This window comes from Clupea harengus, chromosome 3 (genome assembly GCF_900700415.2).
Source record: "Clupea harengus chromosome 3, Ch_v2.0.2, whole genome shotgun sequence".
Lineage (NCBI taxonomy): Eukaryota > Metazoa > Chordata > Actinopteri > Clupeiformes > Clupeidae > Clupea > Clupea harengus.
Genome location: NC_045154.1, coordinates 17,995,731 through 18,013,245, shown reverse-complemented (window position 1 = coordinate 18,013,245; position 17,515 = coordinate 17,995,731). Strand labels below are relative to the sequence as shown.

General features: G+C 46.3%; 1 protein-coding gene across 1 annotated transcript in view; it reads left to right on the top strand.

Moving 5' to 3' along the window:
* Positions 1-118: 118 nt before the first annotated feature.
* arih1 (ariadne ubiquitin-conjugating enzyme E2 binding protein homolog 1 (Drosophila)) overlaps positions 119-17,515 on the top strand; it is a 20,608-nt gene continuing 3,211 nt past the window's right edge. Inside the window, exons 1-8 of the mRNA XM_031564819.2 lie at positions 119-613; positions 4,442-4,509; positions 4,750-4,894; positions 8,793-8,885; positions 11,057-11,112; positions 14,328-14,394; positions 14,965-15,071; positions 17,253-17,295. Coding sequence (XP_031420679.1) covers positions 332-613; positions 4,442-4,509; positions 4,750-4,894; positions 8,793-8,885; positions 11,057-11,112; positions 14,328-14,394; positions 14,965-15,071; positions 17,253-17,295 — 861 coding nt within the window. The 5' untranslated portion in view covers positions 119-331. The remainder of the gene's footprint in view (positions 614-4,441; positions 4,510-4,749; positions 4,895-8,792; positions 8,886-11,056; positions 11,113-14,327; positions 14,395-14,964; positions 15,072-17,252; positions 17,296-17,515) is intronic.

The following is a 17,515-nucleotide window of genomic DNA, read 5'->3' as shown; positions in this document are numbered from 1 at the left end:
TTTATACATACGTTCACCAAATACAGAAATTAACATGCGCAAAGATGTGTTTTCAATCTGCTGTTTTTAAACTCCGTTGATAACATTGGCTGAACTACATTTTCACTCATATGACGTAGTCGCGCCGTCAGTTCATGACGCTGCGTCTCTTTGTTGGCTCAGCAGCAGAGACGCTTGTGTTGTTATTTTCTCTGCAGCTGAAAAGCTGAAGTACTGGCTACTCAGCGAAACAGTTTTACTGTTTTGTTTTGTTTTGTTACCTCATTGTATCGGGCTTTAACCTACCAAACAACTATAACTCGGCTTGTCATAATCCGAAGTTAGCCTAGTAATGGACTCGGACGAGGGTTATAACTATGAATACGACGACGACGAGGAATGTAGCGAGGATAGCGCCGAAGAGGATCTTGAAGACGACAACCTGGAGCTGGGGGATGTGGAGCTAGTCGATCCAGTTGTGGCCGGTGGTGAACGAGATGAATGTGGAGAAACTGGGGGAAGCGGCCTCGGGCCTGGTCAAGATGAAGAGGACTACCGATTCGAAGTACTCACTGCCGAACAGATCCTCCAACATATGGTGGAGTGTATCAGGGAGGTCAACGAGGTCATACAGGTAAGTGGGTATGGGATAGATAAGTAGTTTGTATGACCACGGATGCAAAAAAGTTATCAAGCCACGTATTTGAAATGAATTGCAAACTGATTTTTTGCCTCTGGTGGCTAAGTGAGGAATTTGTAAAATGGGGTCAGGGCTATCCTTGTTCACTTAAAGCTAGCATTAAAAACTTGGCTAACTTAGCTGGTCAGTAAAGCGCAGGTTATCCATCTTAAATAGTCTTATGAGTAGAAATTTCAAACATGTCGTCGAACTAGCAGGCAAGATTAGTATCTCGCTAATGTCGCGGTGATGCATCAGCTGTGCGCATAATTAGGCCACCGATAGCTACCTGCCAAACTTCAAAGTGCTAGCAAGCTATTTTACAAGTTCGCCTATCAGTTAGAGCAACAGCACGATGCACACACACATAGATAGCTAAATGGTCAACGGCACTTAAATAATCTCGCTAGCGATAGCTAGCCTGTTTTCTCGTTCGTTTGCTTGGCAACCCTGTAGAATAGCTTGCTAGCAAGTTACATTTTCGAATCAAATTGACAAGCCGTTCATAGTAGTGCGGGACAATAATGAAAACATGGCAGCTAGGTACCTCCTTCAATCGTATGCTTGCTTAGCAATTTATTTAATTTTTTTTGCCACGATTACGATTATAGCTTTTAGCCATATATAGCGTATGGTGGTGTTATTCAGAAACTATATACTTCACGACGTTATGATTAGCGAAGTGATAATGTTAGATAACCTAGATAGCTGACTGCCCTGTCTTCTCAACAACATGGCGGAACTAAAACCTCATCATGGATGTTTGCGCTATTTCTTAGGTGGCAAACAATTCAAAGTTTGTAGTTTATATCAGATTTGGTTGTATTAATCAGAAATATATTTTGATGCACCTCTTCAACAACCAACCACATAACTAAGGGCAGTGTGAACATCAGCTAGCTAGCCAGCTATGCTAATAGTCAAGCTAGGTAGCTGACATGTAATGCTATCTACAAAATTAGTTTGTGATCAATTTTAGCAACCTCATGACCCAGTGACCTGATACAGATGCTGTCAACCCTGTTAAAATGTGTAGTCCAGTCAACTGATCATGCTGCTGTCGTCTGTTGGTGTATTTAGACAGACTGGAACTTTGACATCTACCCTTAAGCTGTGGCTACTCGGCTAGAAGGTTTTTCCGTCAGGGTTTTAGTACCAAATATGGAATTATGCTTGGGATACATATCTGGGTTGTGCACCTCTGAGCCAGGAACTGTTTAATTTCGAAACCGTAGTAATATTGCACACACCCGCAAATCGTTGTCTTGGTCACTTTAGTAGCTAGCCATCCTTTCTGATGAGGAAATGACTCATTAAGACCGGTTGCTTGTCAGGCAAGCCTGTACTTTGAATCATCTCGACTGTGCTGGTCAGAGAAGCTTTGTAAGGAAAGAAAGCCGCCAAGAGTGTGAAGAACAGATAAGTGTCAACTGTCGGGCTCTGGCCAGAGACATATGCCGATGGCCTTCTTCAGTTAGCTTGCAGCTCCACTGCAGTTCAGTTAGCCTGTCCTGTTCTCTCTTATTATATAAGCCCCCGCCCCCCCCCCCCCCCCCCCCAAATAGTTTAAATGCCCCACCACCCTTACTAAAATCCAAATTCTGTTCAACCAAATAATTGTCTAGCTTGCATAATCCTGCATGCTGAGTCTCTTGGCATTCAACTCGCATATTCCGAAAAGACCTAACTGGTGATGCCCCGGGATCATTTTCATTATGTTCCCAATGTAGGTCGCACAACTAGTGCTGCTTTATGAATTTGGATATGACTCATAGTTACAACAATGCCAGGAAGGAGGGGATGCAAACAGTAGCTTATCACAGCCATAGAAACCAAATCACAACAAATCAATATCGACACCAAAGAGTCTTTATCAGCATTGAAATGGCAAGTCTGCCTGTATAAGAGATCATGCCCTCCTCCTCCTCCATCCATTGTCAGTGCTGTGTGGGTGTCTAGTTGCATCGCCATCCTCTCCCTGCTGAGCTAGGTGGAAGCAGCTGTTGCAGAGCTGTCTTGAGCGATCCTGGCAATCAGCATGTGTGCTGGCTTCCTATCCATGTGCCGTGCCCTGCTCCTCTGAACAGGCTTAACCTAGTCCCCACCACCACACTGACTCCCTTTCTCAAGTTCACACAGCCCCTACCTCCATTTGCAATCAATGCTATGGACTTAACCAAGCCAAAGAAAAATGCAAGCTTAGATTTCATGCACCCTAACTCGGACAGCAAACAGCATCTGGCATGACAAGGGTGCTTCGGTCTTTTAGTGTAGGTGTTCTCTCTTTTGTGTCTTCTGCGCTGTCAGCAGTCTTATCAGTGTGCTTATAGAGGCAGCCAATGAACCTCTGGTGATTGACAGTCCCTGGAGACCTCAGTGATGAGTGTTGCGTGGGATTTCGGGACTCAAAACAAACGCAGAATGCTGGGTGGGGAGTTTACAGCATTGCTGTTGGGGCGACCTGCCATTTAAAAAAATATTCAAGAAGACAATTAGCCAATAAACAGACCTACACTAGCAAAAGCCAAGTCACATCGCCTAAACAGCCAGATATGAACGTTACTTTATGCTGAAGGATTCTGCCATTCCTCTATGCTTAGAGGATCTGTGTTGGGGAGTCCTTCCACAAATCATTAGGCTAGTTGTTGGCCCACACAAATATATTAATTTAGCTTTTCCTGACTTACTGGCCATTACTCTGAGAGTTACTTAGAATGACTAGCCTAAATCATCCTGAAGAAACATCTGTGATCTGTGTACTGGAGGGGAAAGAAACCTGAAACCAACACAACACATGTTTGTTTCCCGTATGTGTACAGAGGGATGTGTTTTCTGGCTTTATAGTCTAGTCTAGTAGATGAAGAAATGTCTCTTCTGTGGGATACTCTTGCACTAGTGTTCATGACCATCACGTCACTGGTCAATTTGTCTCGGACTTGGAATCAAATTCATTAACGGACAAAAGGAGGACTAATTGCTTTCGCTAAGTCCTGATATATCACTGGAGTTCACCACATTCCATTCACAGTTCATAAAGCTGAGCCGACACGAGGGTGGGGATGTATGATGCCCTAACTGAGATCTGGACAATACGACTCATTTACGCTAAGCGTTGTCCTTGTGCTAAGGGGTCGTGTCGAGCAGGACCATGCTAAGGTATATAATGACATGTTTCTTCTCCAGTCCTCACGTGTCCTCAAGTGTCTCCTCTGTGCGCCTCATGTCCACGAGGACGGATAAGAGTGACCTCATTTAATCAGGCTTTGTGTGGTCAGCCACTGCTTCACATTCTGTGTTTTCAAGACGAGAATGGTTCCGGCTCTGCCTCTTGTCGTTCCAAAGACATTGCGCAAAGAAAGGTGCCTTCGTGCTCTGTGTGGGAGTAGTATTGTGAAATAAAGATGTGTGTGTAGGTGTTTTTTTTTTTTTTTGGTTTGTTTGTTATTTTTGTGTTCAGTCATCTTGCTTGTAAATCCATTCCCTGATGTGGAGTAGAGCGTCAGGTGAATGAAGTGTGGCACAGTTATCAGAGGAACTCAAATAGTTAGCCAGGCATGATGGGCCTTCTTCTGGGCGTTCTTACCTCTGCTTACAGCCCAAGATGGCCTCTCCACATACAAAAGGCCTTGCAGAGAAGCATTCCACTGTCGCTGCTGGCTTTTAGTGAAAGAAATACACAAGTGTGCATACGCCCCATCAGGAAAACTTGAAATCTTTTGATCATTGTGTGTGTGGATGAGTGAATTAAAATAAAGCTCTGCTTGTTCTTTTTCTCTCACGCAGAATCCAGCAACAATAACTAGGATACTTCTTAGTCACTTCAACTGGGACAAGGAGAAGCTGATGGAAAGGCAAGTGTGTGTGTGTGTGTGTGTGTGTGTTTATCTGTGAGTGTATGTGGTAGTGCCTGTGTGTGTGTGTGTATCTGTGAATGTATGTGCGTGTGTGTATGTGTGTGATTATCGGTGAGTGTGTGTGTTTTTTTTTTTATCTGTGCGTGTGTGTGTTGTACGAGGATTGCATCAGAAAACCCCTGCACCTGCTCGAGACCCTTCAGCCGCGATGTGTCCTGTCCTCTGTCCTCCCTGCAGATACTTTGATGGTAACCTGGACAAGCTGTTCTCGGAGTGCCATGTGATCAACCCCAGTAGGAAGTCCCGGACGCGCCCGGTGAACACGCGCTCGTCCGCACAGGACATGCCATGCCAGATCTGCTATCTCAACTACCCCAACTCGGTCAGTGCCTGTTTACATGCTGTCTCCCACCGCTCCCAACACTCTTCCTCTCGCTGAGTTGTCCTCTTTCCCTTTTGGATCTTTGTCTTTCATTTTCTCTCTCTCTCTGTCACACACACACACACACACACACACACACACACACACACACACACAGGCACACTCTCTCTCTCTCTCTCCCTCTCTTCTTGAGAAGAGGAAATAAACATTTTTTTCCCTCCTGCTGTCCTGCTCAGTTGATTTCTTCTCCACCCCCCCACCCCCGTGCTATGTGGCGCTGTCGTTCCCTCACGAAAGCTCACAGATCAGCCTGGCCCTCAGCTTGTCCTCTGGTGCACTTTGCACTCAGTAGTGTAATCCCCCCCCCAGTCAGATGGATTCTGTTTGGATGTGGCCAGGCTCCCCTGCCCATCAGCTCTGTGTAGCCCGATAGCACCCATCGTCTGCACGCTCACGCTCTGCTTGTTTACTGCCTGCCCGGCTCTGTGCCGGTGAATGGTGGCTCATAAGAAGGAAGGCAGAGATGGGTCACTGTATTTTAGTGTGGGTGTGTGTGTGTGTGTACACACCTATGAGCAGTTGTGTATTAATGCATTTGCATGTGTAATTTTATTTTTGTGTGTGGGTGTGTGCGTATGCGAACATGAGCAGTTGTGTGTGTGTGTGTGTGTGTGTGTGTGTGTGTGTGTGTGTGTGTGTAAATGCGTAGGTGCATGTGAGTGAACTGTGTGTGTATGGGAGGGTAGGCAGTGCGGAGGGGTAAACATGGACACCGTGTGTACATGTCTGAGCGTGGGGGTGGGATTGTGGGATGGGTGTAAGCTGCTAGCTCCCACTCAGCCTTGGCCGTCAGAGGGGATTTCTAATGAGCTGCTTTCTCTGCTAATCTCTTCACTGGATTACTAAATTTGTAGAAAAAGCAGGCGGGGGCTCAGCTGACTGGCAGGTTCTGTTAGAGGTTCATATGTGCTTGACATGGGACTGCTTTCGCTTTTTATACAGGTTAATACATGTCTGGGATTTAACTGTATGATTTTTTTTTTCCCGGTTTGATGCTAATCTAGTTTCGTTGTCATTGTGTGTGGTTGCTGAGAGACAGTCATCTCGGCTTCTTGTCAGAGTTGCTGTAAGTGATGCAGTTCTTACCCATTTGCAATCCGACTTGGCTACTGCAGCAGTGTTTGGTCGATGTGCTGTGCACTGGGAAAGTAATAGTGAGATGGGGATAGAGCTGGTTATGTTGTGCTGGTTACAGAGCATATTAGAGTCCCAGACACTCTTTTTCTTCTTTAAACATCTACTGTGGTAGGGTAGGCTATAGACCTATGGACAGGAAGTAACCTCTAGCGTGGGATTGTGTAGTCACTGTAGGATCCAGTGATGCAGTGGTGTCGAACTGTCAACTATTCAACGGCTGTCATCGATTGGTTAGTGTGTGACTGTGATTTGGTTAGCGAGTGAAGGTCTACTGCCAAGGTCTACTGTCTACTGCGTTTCAGGAGGAAGTGCAAGTCATGCCTGTGTGTGTGTGTGTGTGTGTGTGTGTGTGTGTGTGTGTCAGTGTATACATTTGTTTCCCTGTAAGCACTGTCTGGAGATTAAAGGGTAACCCCAGGCCTTGTTGTTAACTGGGACATGTTATTCCCATTCCACCAGTGTCTGTAAGCATGACTTGCAGGTTTCCTGCTTACAAGCAGCAGATGGTCCAAGACAAGGCGTGCTGTATAGAGTGGCAAATGGCCACACTCCTGATCTACTTAGATGTGAGGGTAGTCTGTGTAATACGTGTCCCATATGTTTCATTTGTGTTTGAAAGTGAATATTATTGCTTCAGTATTATTGGGCAACATCAGGATCTCACACATCTCCCTGGATTAAAGGTGCGTCTCTTAAAATCTGAGAAGCCCCCCCCCACCCCCTTTCATAAATCTCTAATAACAGCTGATGCTTACAGTCACTAGCTGAGAGTGACCCTGTTTTTACTGAGTGTTTCATCACACAGCCGACCTTACTGAGTCAAAACACACACACACACACACACACACACACACACACACACACACACACACACACACACTCCTGATCTGAGGCCTGTGCACATACACACCGTGCCCTTCAGCGCCTGAGTGCCCCACACACACACACACATGTGCGTGTGTGTGACCTGGTTTTGTAAGACGAGCAGCCAGGCACCACATTCAGCAGGGTGATATGCCATCCATGTCTGTTGGTATTGAGAAAATTGCTATTTTTTTCAGAATGACATAAACTGTGTGCACTCTGTTAATATGCAGAGAAGATTAAATGTGTGAATGAGGGCTGATTCCTGCCACTACATAAAAACAAACAAACAAAACTGCGGGTTTCCACTCGCAGGTCAAGCATATATATATATATATGTCTGGTAGTTACTGCCATAAATCAAGTATCAGAAAAAGGACATGGCAGTCTGGAGCACTTTGGTTTGCAGGTGTTTAATGCTTTTGATAGTAGTGGACTTAGCAACTGACCGGGCCCTGCGCTGGTCCAGATGCAGGCCAGACCAGCACCAAATCCATTCTAGAGACAACTACAGTGCGGAACAAAGACCACCCTCAAACAGCATATCTGCCGCTATTCAGCAGAGTGTTTCTGAAAACAGCCTGTGAAGATTTTGGTTTCTTCTCTGGGTTTGGGATGCAGAGGGGGCTGAAACACCACATGCAATGCATGACTGCAGACCTGTGGCATATTAAGCTGGTGCCACCCTGCTCGGGTGTCCTGTGGCATATTAAGCTGGTGCCACCCTGCTCGGGTGTCCTGTCCATCCATTCTCACAACACACTGCTGTCCAGTCAGAGTTTCTCACCGCTCGCCTTCATATGGACACTGGCTCTTGTCCGCACACATTTGAAACGGGCTGTGGCATGCATCTGCCTGTGTTGATGTTTGAATATGAACGTTAAAAAGCTAACAGAGATAAACACGAGAGGCTGGGCACATCTGTGACCCATCAGGCCGCTGTCTGCCATCAGTGGGCAGAGAGGGTGGCACAGAGAGCCTCACACTGTATTGACTGGTGGGGAGAGAGGCTGAACAAAGCACCTTTTGTTTTCTCTTCTGAATTTCCACAAACAAGGCCATCTGAGAATATCTCTCTCTGATTTTTCATTTATACATTTAAAAAAAAAAAAAATGTAAGTCCTTGACAATGCATACAACAGTTAGATCCTGTTGAATGATTCATTCATTTCTGATTGAACAAGAGGCATTCCAGGAGCGAGAATATCCTGGAACAACCTCACTCAAACCCTTCTCCACTAATAATCACTCTGCATTTCATACACTTAAACCCTTTAATTGGACGACAACATTCCATCAACATTGTCAATATTTTCAGTCGCTCCAGACAGTTACATTTTAAACGTTAAATTCTACGTTCTGGAACATCAACATTCCATTCATTCACATGGCGCAAGAGAGCAAAACGAAATGATTGCAGATGCTATGGTCGTTATTAGCATGAATTGGATTTTGATTGTGTGTCTTTGATATTTAGTAGGAGCAACCATGAATCAAGAATTGGACTAAATCTAAACTATTTGAAATAATCTTAACATAGCTACTTAATCAGGAAAGTCTTGTTCAAAACAATCTGAAGTTAACTTGATAAATAGTTATAAGAACAAAAGAATTACCTCTGAAAAAAACAGCCAGAAATCCACATGGTCTTATACTGCCCTCCAGGCTCTGAATCTGTTTTTGTCAGAAATGTTTGTCAGTCTAGGGCATTTTACCTCAAGGCCAAAAGCGCGTAATCCTGAAGTGACTCGTATGTCCAAATTCCTCTTTGGTGATGTGTCCATAATGACAGTCTCTTTGTCTCTGTCTTTCTCTTCTCCCTCTTTCTGTCCTGCAGTACTTCACAGGCCTGGAGTGCGGTCACAAGTTCTGCATGCAGTGCTGGGGCGACTACCTAACCACCAAAATCATCGAGGAGGGAATGGGACAGGTACTGGACATGCTTTTCTTTTTTCTTTTTTTTTTCACTTTCTTTTCAATGCAGCCGCAGTGCATTTCTGATGCCACTCATTAGTGATTCCTTGAGCTTTCTGGCATAGCTAACTCGCATAATGACCACACTTTGTGGCCTTTGTCCACAGTGACTTCGCCATTAGTATGCCAAAATTATGTTATTTTAATTTGCTTACATTTATACATTAATTTGCTTACTTACATTTCAGCTGTTTATTTAAAGCCATATTCACCTTTTCCCGTAAATCCTTTCATCCACCACCCTTAGATACTGAAGCACAGCCCTGTATTGTTTGCGTGCAATGAGGCTTGCGTGCTCCCCATTGAAACATATTCATGACTCATTAGGCCTCGGTGAGTCTTCATTCTGCTATAGAAACACTGCAGTAACAGTAGCAAGCAGTGGGTAATGGCAGGTTTCAAAACAGCCTTATCCGGGCTGTGGCAACTGCACATTTGGTTTAAGCCAGGTTTCCGTTCAGTCGGATATAGAATTGGTCGAAATTGTATCGGCTTGTCACAGGTCTCAAGTCGGCCATATAAATGCTGTGGCTAAATGCAGCTTTGATTGAAGTCAGGTCATTGCAGCGTAACGCAAAATAATTCTCGCTGAGAATGATTGATTAAATCCAGAAAATGGACATTCATGGTGTTTGGCCAAGGGGTCAGAGGTCGGCGGTCACACCTCAGCTTCTCGATCTGGACCATAGACATATATAGATCTATATATGTCTATGATCTGGACTGTTAGCAGCCAATGCAAGGGATTTGCTATAAATACCATCAGGCACCCCACGGCCTGGTCACAGTTGAACTAATTACCACATTCTGCGTTCCTTTAGTATCTGGTTGATCGCTTCAGCCTTACCCCACTGCCATAGAGAGAACCAAAGGGGGTTCCTGATTCCCAAGTTATGTGCAAATGTATATATCCATATGAATGTATCACATGCATTGTCTTTGATTTGGTCAGCAGACTAATCATAGCTTCATTGCTATCAGAAGTACCTGCCATAGTTGTATCATTTGAGTATCCCCATTGTGACCTCTGCCTTGGCATCCCCATGCATTCAGGTTTATTTGAGTACATTTAAGTATATAGCTGACATCCAACCTGTTCATTCAATGGCTATTATATAAAGTGGTTTACAATTGTTCCCTTATATTCCTGTAACATTTAAGCTTACGGTTTACTGTATGAATAAACTGTTCATTCATTAACCATTCATATAACTCCTCATGTTCCCTGCCATTACATCTAACAGCTGGCTTATGTACTGTTTGGTAATATTGTAGGTCATTTAATAATGTAATGGAGTCAGATTAATTGTATTTGCCCGCAATATTTACCACTCTAATGTTCCTTCAGCTGCCCCATAATGACACATGTGAACCTTCCAGCCTGGTCTTTTCTGTGGTTGATACCATTTTGGCTGTCCTTACGGCAGCATAGGGCTGTCTGTCTTGTCAGTCTCCAGTCACTCATACACTGTTGGAAGAGCAGCCATGGGTGCTCTCAGGGCTTTTTTCAGCCTTATAAAAGCTTTGGTAAGAGCAGTGCTGGGTAGTCTCAGGTCTCTGTTCAGTCACATAACCGCTGTGATACGAGGGCAGTTCTGTTTCTCTGGCAGCCCCAGTGACTATGTGAGTCAGTCAGTGAGGAGTGTGTGTGTGTGTGTGTGTGTGTGTGGTGTGTGTGTGTGTGTGTGTGTGTGTGTGTGTGTGTGTGTGTGTGTGTGTGTGTGTGTGTGTGTATATAGACAGAGGAAGTGGGTGACTAATGTAGTGTGATGGAGGACTGGGTTTATCCAGCTGGGATGCATTCAAACTGGGTCTCGTGTGGAGCAAGCAAAGGGCAGGAGGAATCGCTTTAGTGTGCTTGTGCTTGGGGCTTTTTTATGTATTTATTTTTTATTTTTTCCAGCAGTGATATAAGCTATGGGTTCCCCTTTCTTTATCTGTGTCGGCTTCGGCTCGGTCTCCCTCGCAAACCAGCTCAATGGAGAGAGGCCCTTAGCGCTTAGCCATTTTAGGGTTTTATTTTTCCACAGTCGGTTTACTGCTTGCCCTATATCTTTCTTCTTGAGATGTCTGAACACCTCCTCTGATGACTTATCCTCTCTCTCTTTCTCTTTCTCTCTCTCTCAGACTATTTCCTGTCCAGCACATAGCTGCGATATCCTGGTGGATGACAACACAGTCATGTAAGTAGCTCTACCATGTTTCCTCACCCTTAGTGTGTGTAACCTGAACCACCACGCTTCCTCAGGTGTCCATTTAGCTTATTGTAAGGCAACACCTCGCTGTGTGTGTGTGTGTGTGTGTGTGTGTGTGTGTGTGTGAAGGGGCGCTGGCTCCAGGGTGTCTGTGGCTGCAGGTTGATGTTTACTAACTCACCAGATGGTGTCTGGCAGGAAAAGGAAAAGCCATCTTAAGGTGTGACCAGTATCTTGTGTGTCGCAATAGCCCCAGCACTGTATGAGGAACGTGTGACCACACACTCCAGGCCTGTGGAGTACTGCAAGAGAGAGACAAAGACATCATGGACATCACCAGAGAGCGGGAAAATATTTTGGATGCATGAGTCACTTCGTTAGGTGGTTTTGGCCTTAAAGTACAATATGAGCAACCCTGACGAGCGCTTGAGAAAAAGGAAAAGATCAGTGATGATCTCAGTGGACTGTAAGAGCGAGATAAGGTGGCTGCTGGGGAAACGTTGTGTCAGGCCGAGGTGGGGGTTGGGCTGAATCCACAGGCTGTGTGTCACGGCAGGTAGATGTTCGCTAACTCGCCAGATTGAGTCTGGAGGAGAAGACGTCCAAAGGTGAGACGGGCAGGTTTGCGGGCGCCTCCAAGGGTGAGACGGGCAGGTTTGCGGGCGCATCCAAAGGTCAGACGGGCAGGTTTGGGGGCGCCTCCAAAGGTCAGACGGGCAGGTTTGCGGGCGCATCCAAAGGTCAGACGGGCAGGTTTGGGGGCGCCTCCAAAGGTCAGACGGGCAGGTTTGGGGGTGCCTCCAAGGGTGAGACGGGCAGGTTTGGGGGTGCCTCCAAGGGTGAGACGGGCAGGTTTGGGGGTGCCTCCAAAGGTCAGACGGGCAGGTTTGCGGGCGCCTCAGCCGCAGCAGTAAGCTGCCGGGGCTCACGCACTGCTTGTGGGCGTGGTCTGGACAGAAGTAGGCTGTGTAGAAGCGCGTCACCCAAGGAAGCGGAAGCGCTTAGCATGTGCGTATGTAGCCTCTGTGGAGAACCACTGTCTCACACTGGACCTGAACCTGCAGTATTGGCTGTGGGAGGTAGGTGTGCTAGCAAGGATGCTAAAACCCAAGAGTGTTAGCATCTGTTGCTGATGTCACCCTCCTCATTTTCCCCCCCGTGGTGCCTTAAAGAAGGTAGTAATTGTCTTGACCTACATCCGCTGGGCAGCAGAGGACGTGACACACCCACACACACAGTCATGCATCCTGGCGTAAGTGTGTGTGTGTGTGTGTGTGTGTGGTGTGTGCGTGTGTGTGTGCCAAAGGAGAAGGGCAGGGCAAAGCAGGAGTTGTGTAGGGGTGGTGTGTTACAGAGGTCTAGATTGCACATTGCCCTGGAACTGACTGGGACCAGACCCAAGGACACACTACCTGGGAAAGAAGCCTTACAGCCTCGTCCCACCAACATGGTCACATTGATTCTCAAATTCTTACAATCTCACTCGTACTCAGTTAGTTATGAAGGCAAAACCCCCGAATGTCTCTCTAATTCTCCCAGCAACTATGACAAACCCTCCCGTTCTCCTTTTCCCCCTATCCCACAGTGCAGTGGTTCAGTCCAGCCTTAGACAGGAAGACAGGAAGGCTGTGGTCCAATCGTCTTTTTGAGTCACGAAGGTTCCTAACTGTGAAATGACCCAGGAGTATCTAAGTGCTAACCGATAACCGATGATAAGAGCTGGTCAAATTCTCTAAATGCTAAGGAAATGTGTTTTCAATGGTTCCTTTCTTATCTCCTTTAGCATAGGGTACACTGACTATTCTTTACGAAAGAAAAGGAAATAATGCTGTCCCAAATTAGTTGCAGCAGCAACATTTAAAGCGAGGCACATTCGCCACATTTCCCATGTTGTCTGCTACTGTTGGGCTACTACAATCACAACCACTGTGCTCTAAAGCCACTGATGCAGCTGTCTCTGAACTCCCAGACCCGTACCTGTCAAAAATATATATATATATATATATATATATATATGAAATGTGTGTGTGTGCGTGTATATATGTGTATATATATACACACACACACACACACACACACACACACACACACATATATATATATATAACACAGCCCCTGCACTAATGACCAGGCGGAAGCAGCTGTGCTTGAGGTGCCAAATCTGTGCCTGTGCCATGTTGGTGTCTGTCCTTCCCGCATAGTTCTGCTGAGCGACTGCAGTAACCAGCAAAGAGGCAGCTCTGCGTGAGGTGTCAGACCTGTGCCTGTCCTTGTCCTATGTGCCATCTTGGCATCTTGTCAGAGCATGGCTACTGCAGTAATGACCGGACACATTCTCAGACCTGTGCCTGTTGTGTGTGCTATTTTGGGATCTGGTTGTTATTGCAGCAGTTTTTTTTTTCTTTTCTTTTTTTTTATAAATATTCAGAACAGGGAATGCTGAGGATGGGCTGAGCCTGGAACGCTTGTCCCATTGGCTGTCTTTGCCATGGAAGGTGCTTACACCTTCTGTGTTTTTTTTTTTTTTTTTTTTCTCAGAGAGATGCATCATCTTTTTGGCATCAGCCTTTATGTACGGAGACCTTTTTGTCACCGTGTTATTTTGGCAGCCCAGCGGAGTCCTTTCTGTCACTGTGTTATTGTACTGCCCAGCGGAGTCCTTTCTGTCACTGTGTTATTGTGGCAGCCCAGCGGAGCCGTGCTCTGAGCACACAGCCGCAGCTCAGCTGTCTTTGAGCTGCCAGATACGAGCTTGTCGTGTGCTATGTTGGGATCTGGGTGTTACTGCCGACTGCAACAGCCCTGGAGTCTGGCTGTAACACACAGATGCAGCCCTGCAGTCAGGCTCTAACACACAGATGCAGCCCTGCAGTCTTGCTCTAACACACAGATGCAGCCCTGTCCTGTTTGAGCTCTGAGACTTGTGTCTGTGGGCTGGGCCAAGGCCCTGTTGTTTATTTAGAAAGTGCCAATTACTGCAATGGCTGTGGAGGTGGTTCTGTTTTACCTGACTAAGAGGATCACGCTGAACATCGTGTGTGTGTGTGTGTGTGTGTGTGTGTGTGTGTGTGTGTGTGTGTGTGTGTGTGTGTGTGTGTGTGTGTGTGTGTGTGTGTGTGTGTGTGTGTGTGTGTGTGTGTGTGTGTGTGTGTGTGGTCTTGCCTCAGTACTAAGGTCTTGTCTGTGTAATTGTTCCCTTGCAGGAGGTTGATCACAGACTCGAAAGTCAAGTTGAAGTACCAGCACTTAATTACCAATAGTTTTGTAGAGGTAAGATTGCAATCTTTCTCTTTATTAAACCAATAGAAATGAAGGTCATATTTATGAATGTCATATTTAGATTGTGAAGTCACACCATGGAGGTATTTAATGAGATTACAAACTCGTATCCCTGACCAAAGGGATTGAATAATTGTGCAATAAAAGGCAACACAATCATGTACAGAGGATCAAAGTAAACCAAAGTAATATATTCTCGCTCTGTCAGACTTTTTATTGTTTCATTTCCAGAGATGGAAAATGCAAAGTACAAGGCCCAGAAAGGTTTATTCCTGTGGTTTTCATTAAGTCTGAATCATCTAGTGAAGATGCATAAAAAAAAAGTGGCATCCTGTGTATTGTTGTGTTGAGTTAGTATGCTGTGCAGAGGCCAAGGTGTTCTGTCTGGAGTAGAGTTGGGAGTAGAGTTGGGAGTAGAGTTGGGAGTAGAGTTGGGAGTAGAGTTGGGAGTAGAGTTGGGAGTAGAGTTGGGAGTAGAGTTGGGAGTAGAGTTGGGAGTAGAGTTGGGAGTAGAGGGCTGTGCTGACTGACCTCTTGCCCTCTCCCCTCATTTCCTCCCAGTGCAACCGACTGTTAAAATGGTGCCCAGCTCCAGACTGCCACCACGTGGTCAAAGTCCAGTACCCCGATGCCAAGCCCGTCAGGTGCAAGTGTGGTCGGCAGTTCTGGTAAGTGTCCACACACACCACACACACACACACACACACACACACACACACAGAGAGAGCGCTCTTGCTGACGTACCTGTGGGATTATTCCATTGCCTGTCGTGTGTGTGTGTATGAGTGTGTGTGTGTTCATGACACACCGAGTCTAGCGCGGGCGTATCTGATGACACTGCGTCTGGCGCGTCCCTTTGGTACCTACGCTTGAGATGCCGCTGGAGGGCGGGTAGTGGCATGGGGATTGGTTCTGTTGGCATAGCTGCCAGGCGCCGGTAACCACTCCCAAGACAGCGACCATTTTAGCCCCTTGAGATCCTCTTCATTTTCCTTTCTCTCTCTCTCTTCTCTCTTTTCCCTCTCCCCTCCCCCCTCTCCTCTCTCTCTCTCTCCCCCCTCTCTCTCTCTCTCCCCCTCTCTCTCTCTCTCTCTCCCTCTCTCCTGCTGGCTGGCTCTCTCTACCTCCTGATCATGAGTCACTCTGTAATCCGTCCAACTGGAGCGCAGTGGAGCAGGTTAAACCTCTTACCTGTGCGAGGCTTCCAGTCAGACGCCCAGATTACTGCCCCCGCCCCACCCAGCCCCCAGGAGCCTCTCGGTTGGCTTCATCTGCAGACACACACCAGTCAGTACCCATGACCTATACCCAAGGAATCCACTATGCTGCTAACTCATGGAAAGTGGACATACTTCCACCGTTTACTTCACTACTCTACACGCAGGTGTCTGCACCAGGTCAAATGATGGATCTCTTTTAAGGCCTTTGACTGTTGGGAGCATTTGCAACCTAATAAAACATTCAGTAGGTCAGTTGGTTTGCCATGTTTTGAAATCCCAATTGTTTACATCTGACTGGCAGGAAAATCAATTCAGCGATTTCCGCACCCTCTTTTAACTGACATGGCTAAAGAAGCACAAGCTGTATAGGATACTCTGAGTTTTAGGAAGTGTCAATAATTTTTTTTTTTTTAAAGTCGTCGGTCAACCTGTGGTAGCCCCGAGTCATTTTCAGTTCGAGCTGCGCTTCCACTTTTAGTGCCAAACAGCACAGGAAACCACTGAAGGGCCGGCCTGCCTGCAGATACTGGCAGGTTGCACACACACACACACACACACACACACATTAGGGTTTTTCTTTTTTCTTTATATATATATATATATCACAATGACATTTGTAAAATGGTCACAAACTGCTTCTGTTACTGTACGTACAGTTGATGCAGCCATGAAGCCAGAATATTACCATGTTTCAAAAACAAGTCTTAAAAAAATGTTACTAAATTGGTGAAAACAGGGTTCAGGTTTCAGTCCACACTGGATATGCCCGTGCCCTTCCCAAAGACGGGAATCCCCTTTATCTCCGCACAACTGTCAAAGCCAGAGCAGGACAGGAAGTGGGCGGAGCCACTCCATAGAGTTTGAATGGAGAGAAGTGAAGCCGGATTACGGCTACTTCCTGTCGGGCCGTGTGCTGACCATGTGTCTAGCGCGCAGCATAGGGCCCAGTTTGGGGACATAAAGCAACAGAACAACCATATGAGGAACACGGTACTCCTCTAGTAGCTGAGCCTCCAGACCTGTTTAGCAGGAGTCCTTTTCTCTGCCCTCATTTCCATAACTGCATAATTGTGATACATAACCCTTATAATTATAACTTTTGTATCATAATCATTAATATTTATGAATATTGATTATGATCAATAATATTTGTATATCTTGACCACCTTCACTAACACACACACACACACACACACACACACACACACACACACACACACACACATTTACCGTAGCCGTGGCTGCGTTCAGCCTCTAGGGTGTCTCCGAGGTCTTAACACTCTCCAGGCAGAACCTGTGCTTGGAGACGTCTCTGTTTACGGCCCTCGCATCCTGTTGGCATGCTCAGTCAACACCTTGGCATGTCACACACACACACACACACACACACACACACACACACACACACACACACACACACACACAGAGAGCTCTTGCTGACGTACCTGTGGGATTATTCCATTGCCTGCCGTGTGTGTGTGTGTGTTCATGACCCAGTCTGATGTGCTGTTTCTTTTGTGTGTGTGTGTGTGTGTTCATGACCCAGTCTGATGTGCTGTTTCTCTCGTGTGTGTGTGTTCATGACCCAGTCTGATGTGCTGTTTCTCTCATGTGTCCTTCCTCCCTCAGCTTCAACTGTGGAGAAAACTGGCACGACCCTGTCAAATGCAAGGTATGTTAAAGAGCAGCCTTTACAACCCCTTCAAGGTCACTCAGCCCTGTGGGGAACATGCAGGTCTACAGCCCCCTCAAGGTCACTCAGCCCCCTCAAGGTCATTCAGCCCTGTGGGGAACCTGCAAGTCTGCTCCACTGGACTGACCAACACCCCCCACAAGTCTGTATTCACAATTCAGTGATCCACACTTATCTGGCCAGTAAATTCACAGTCCTG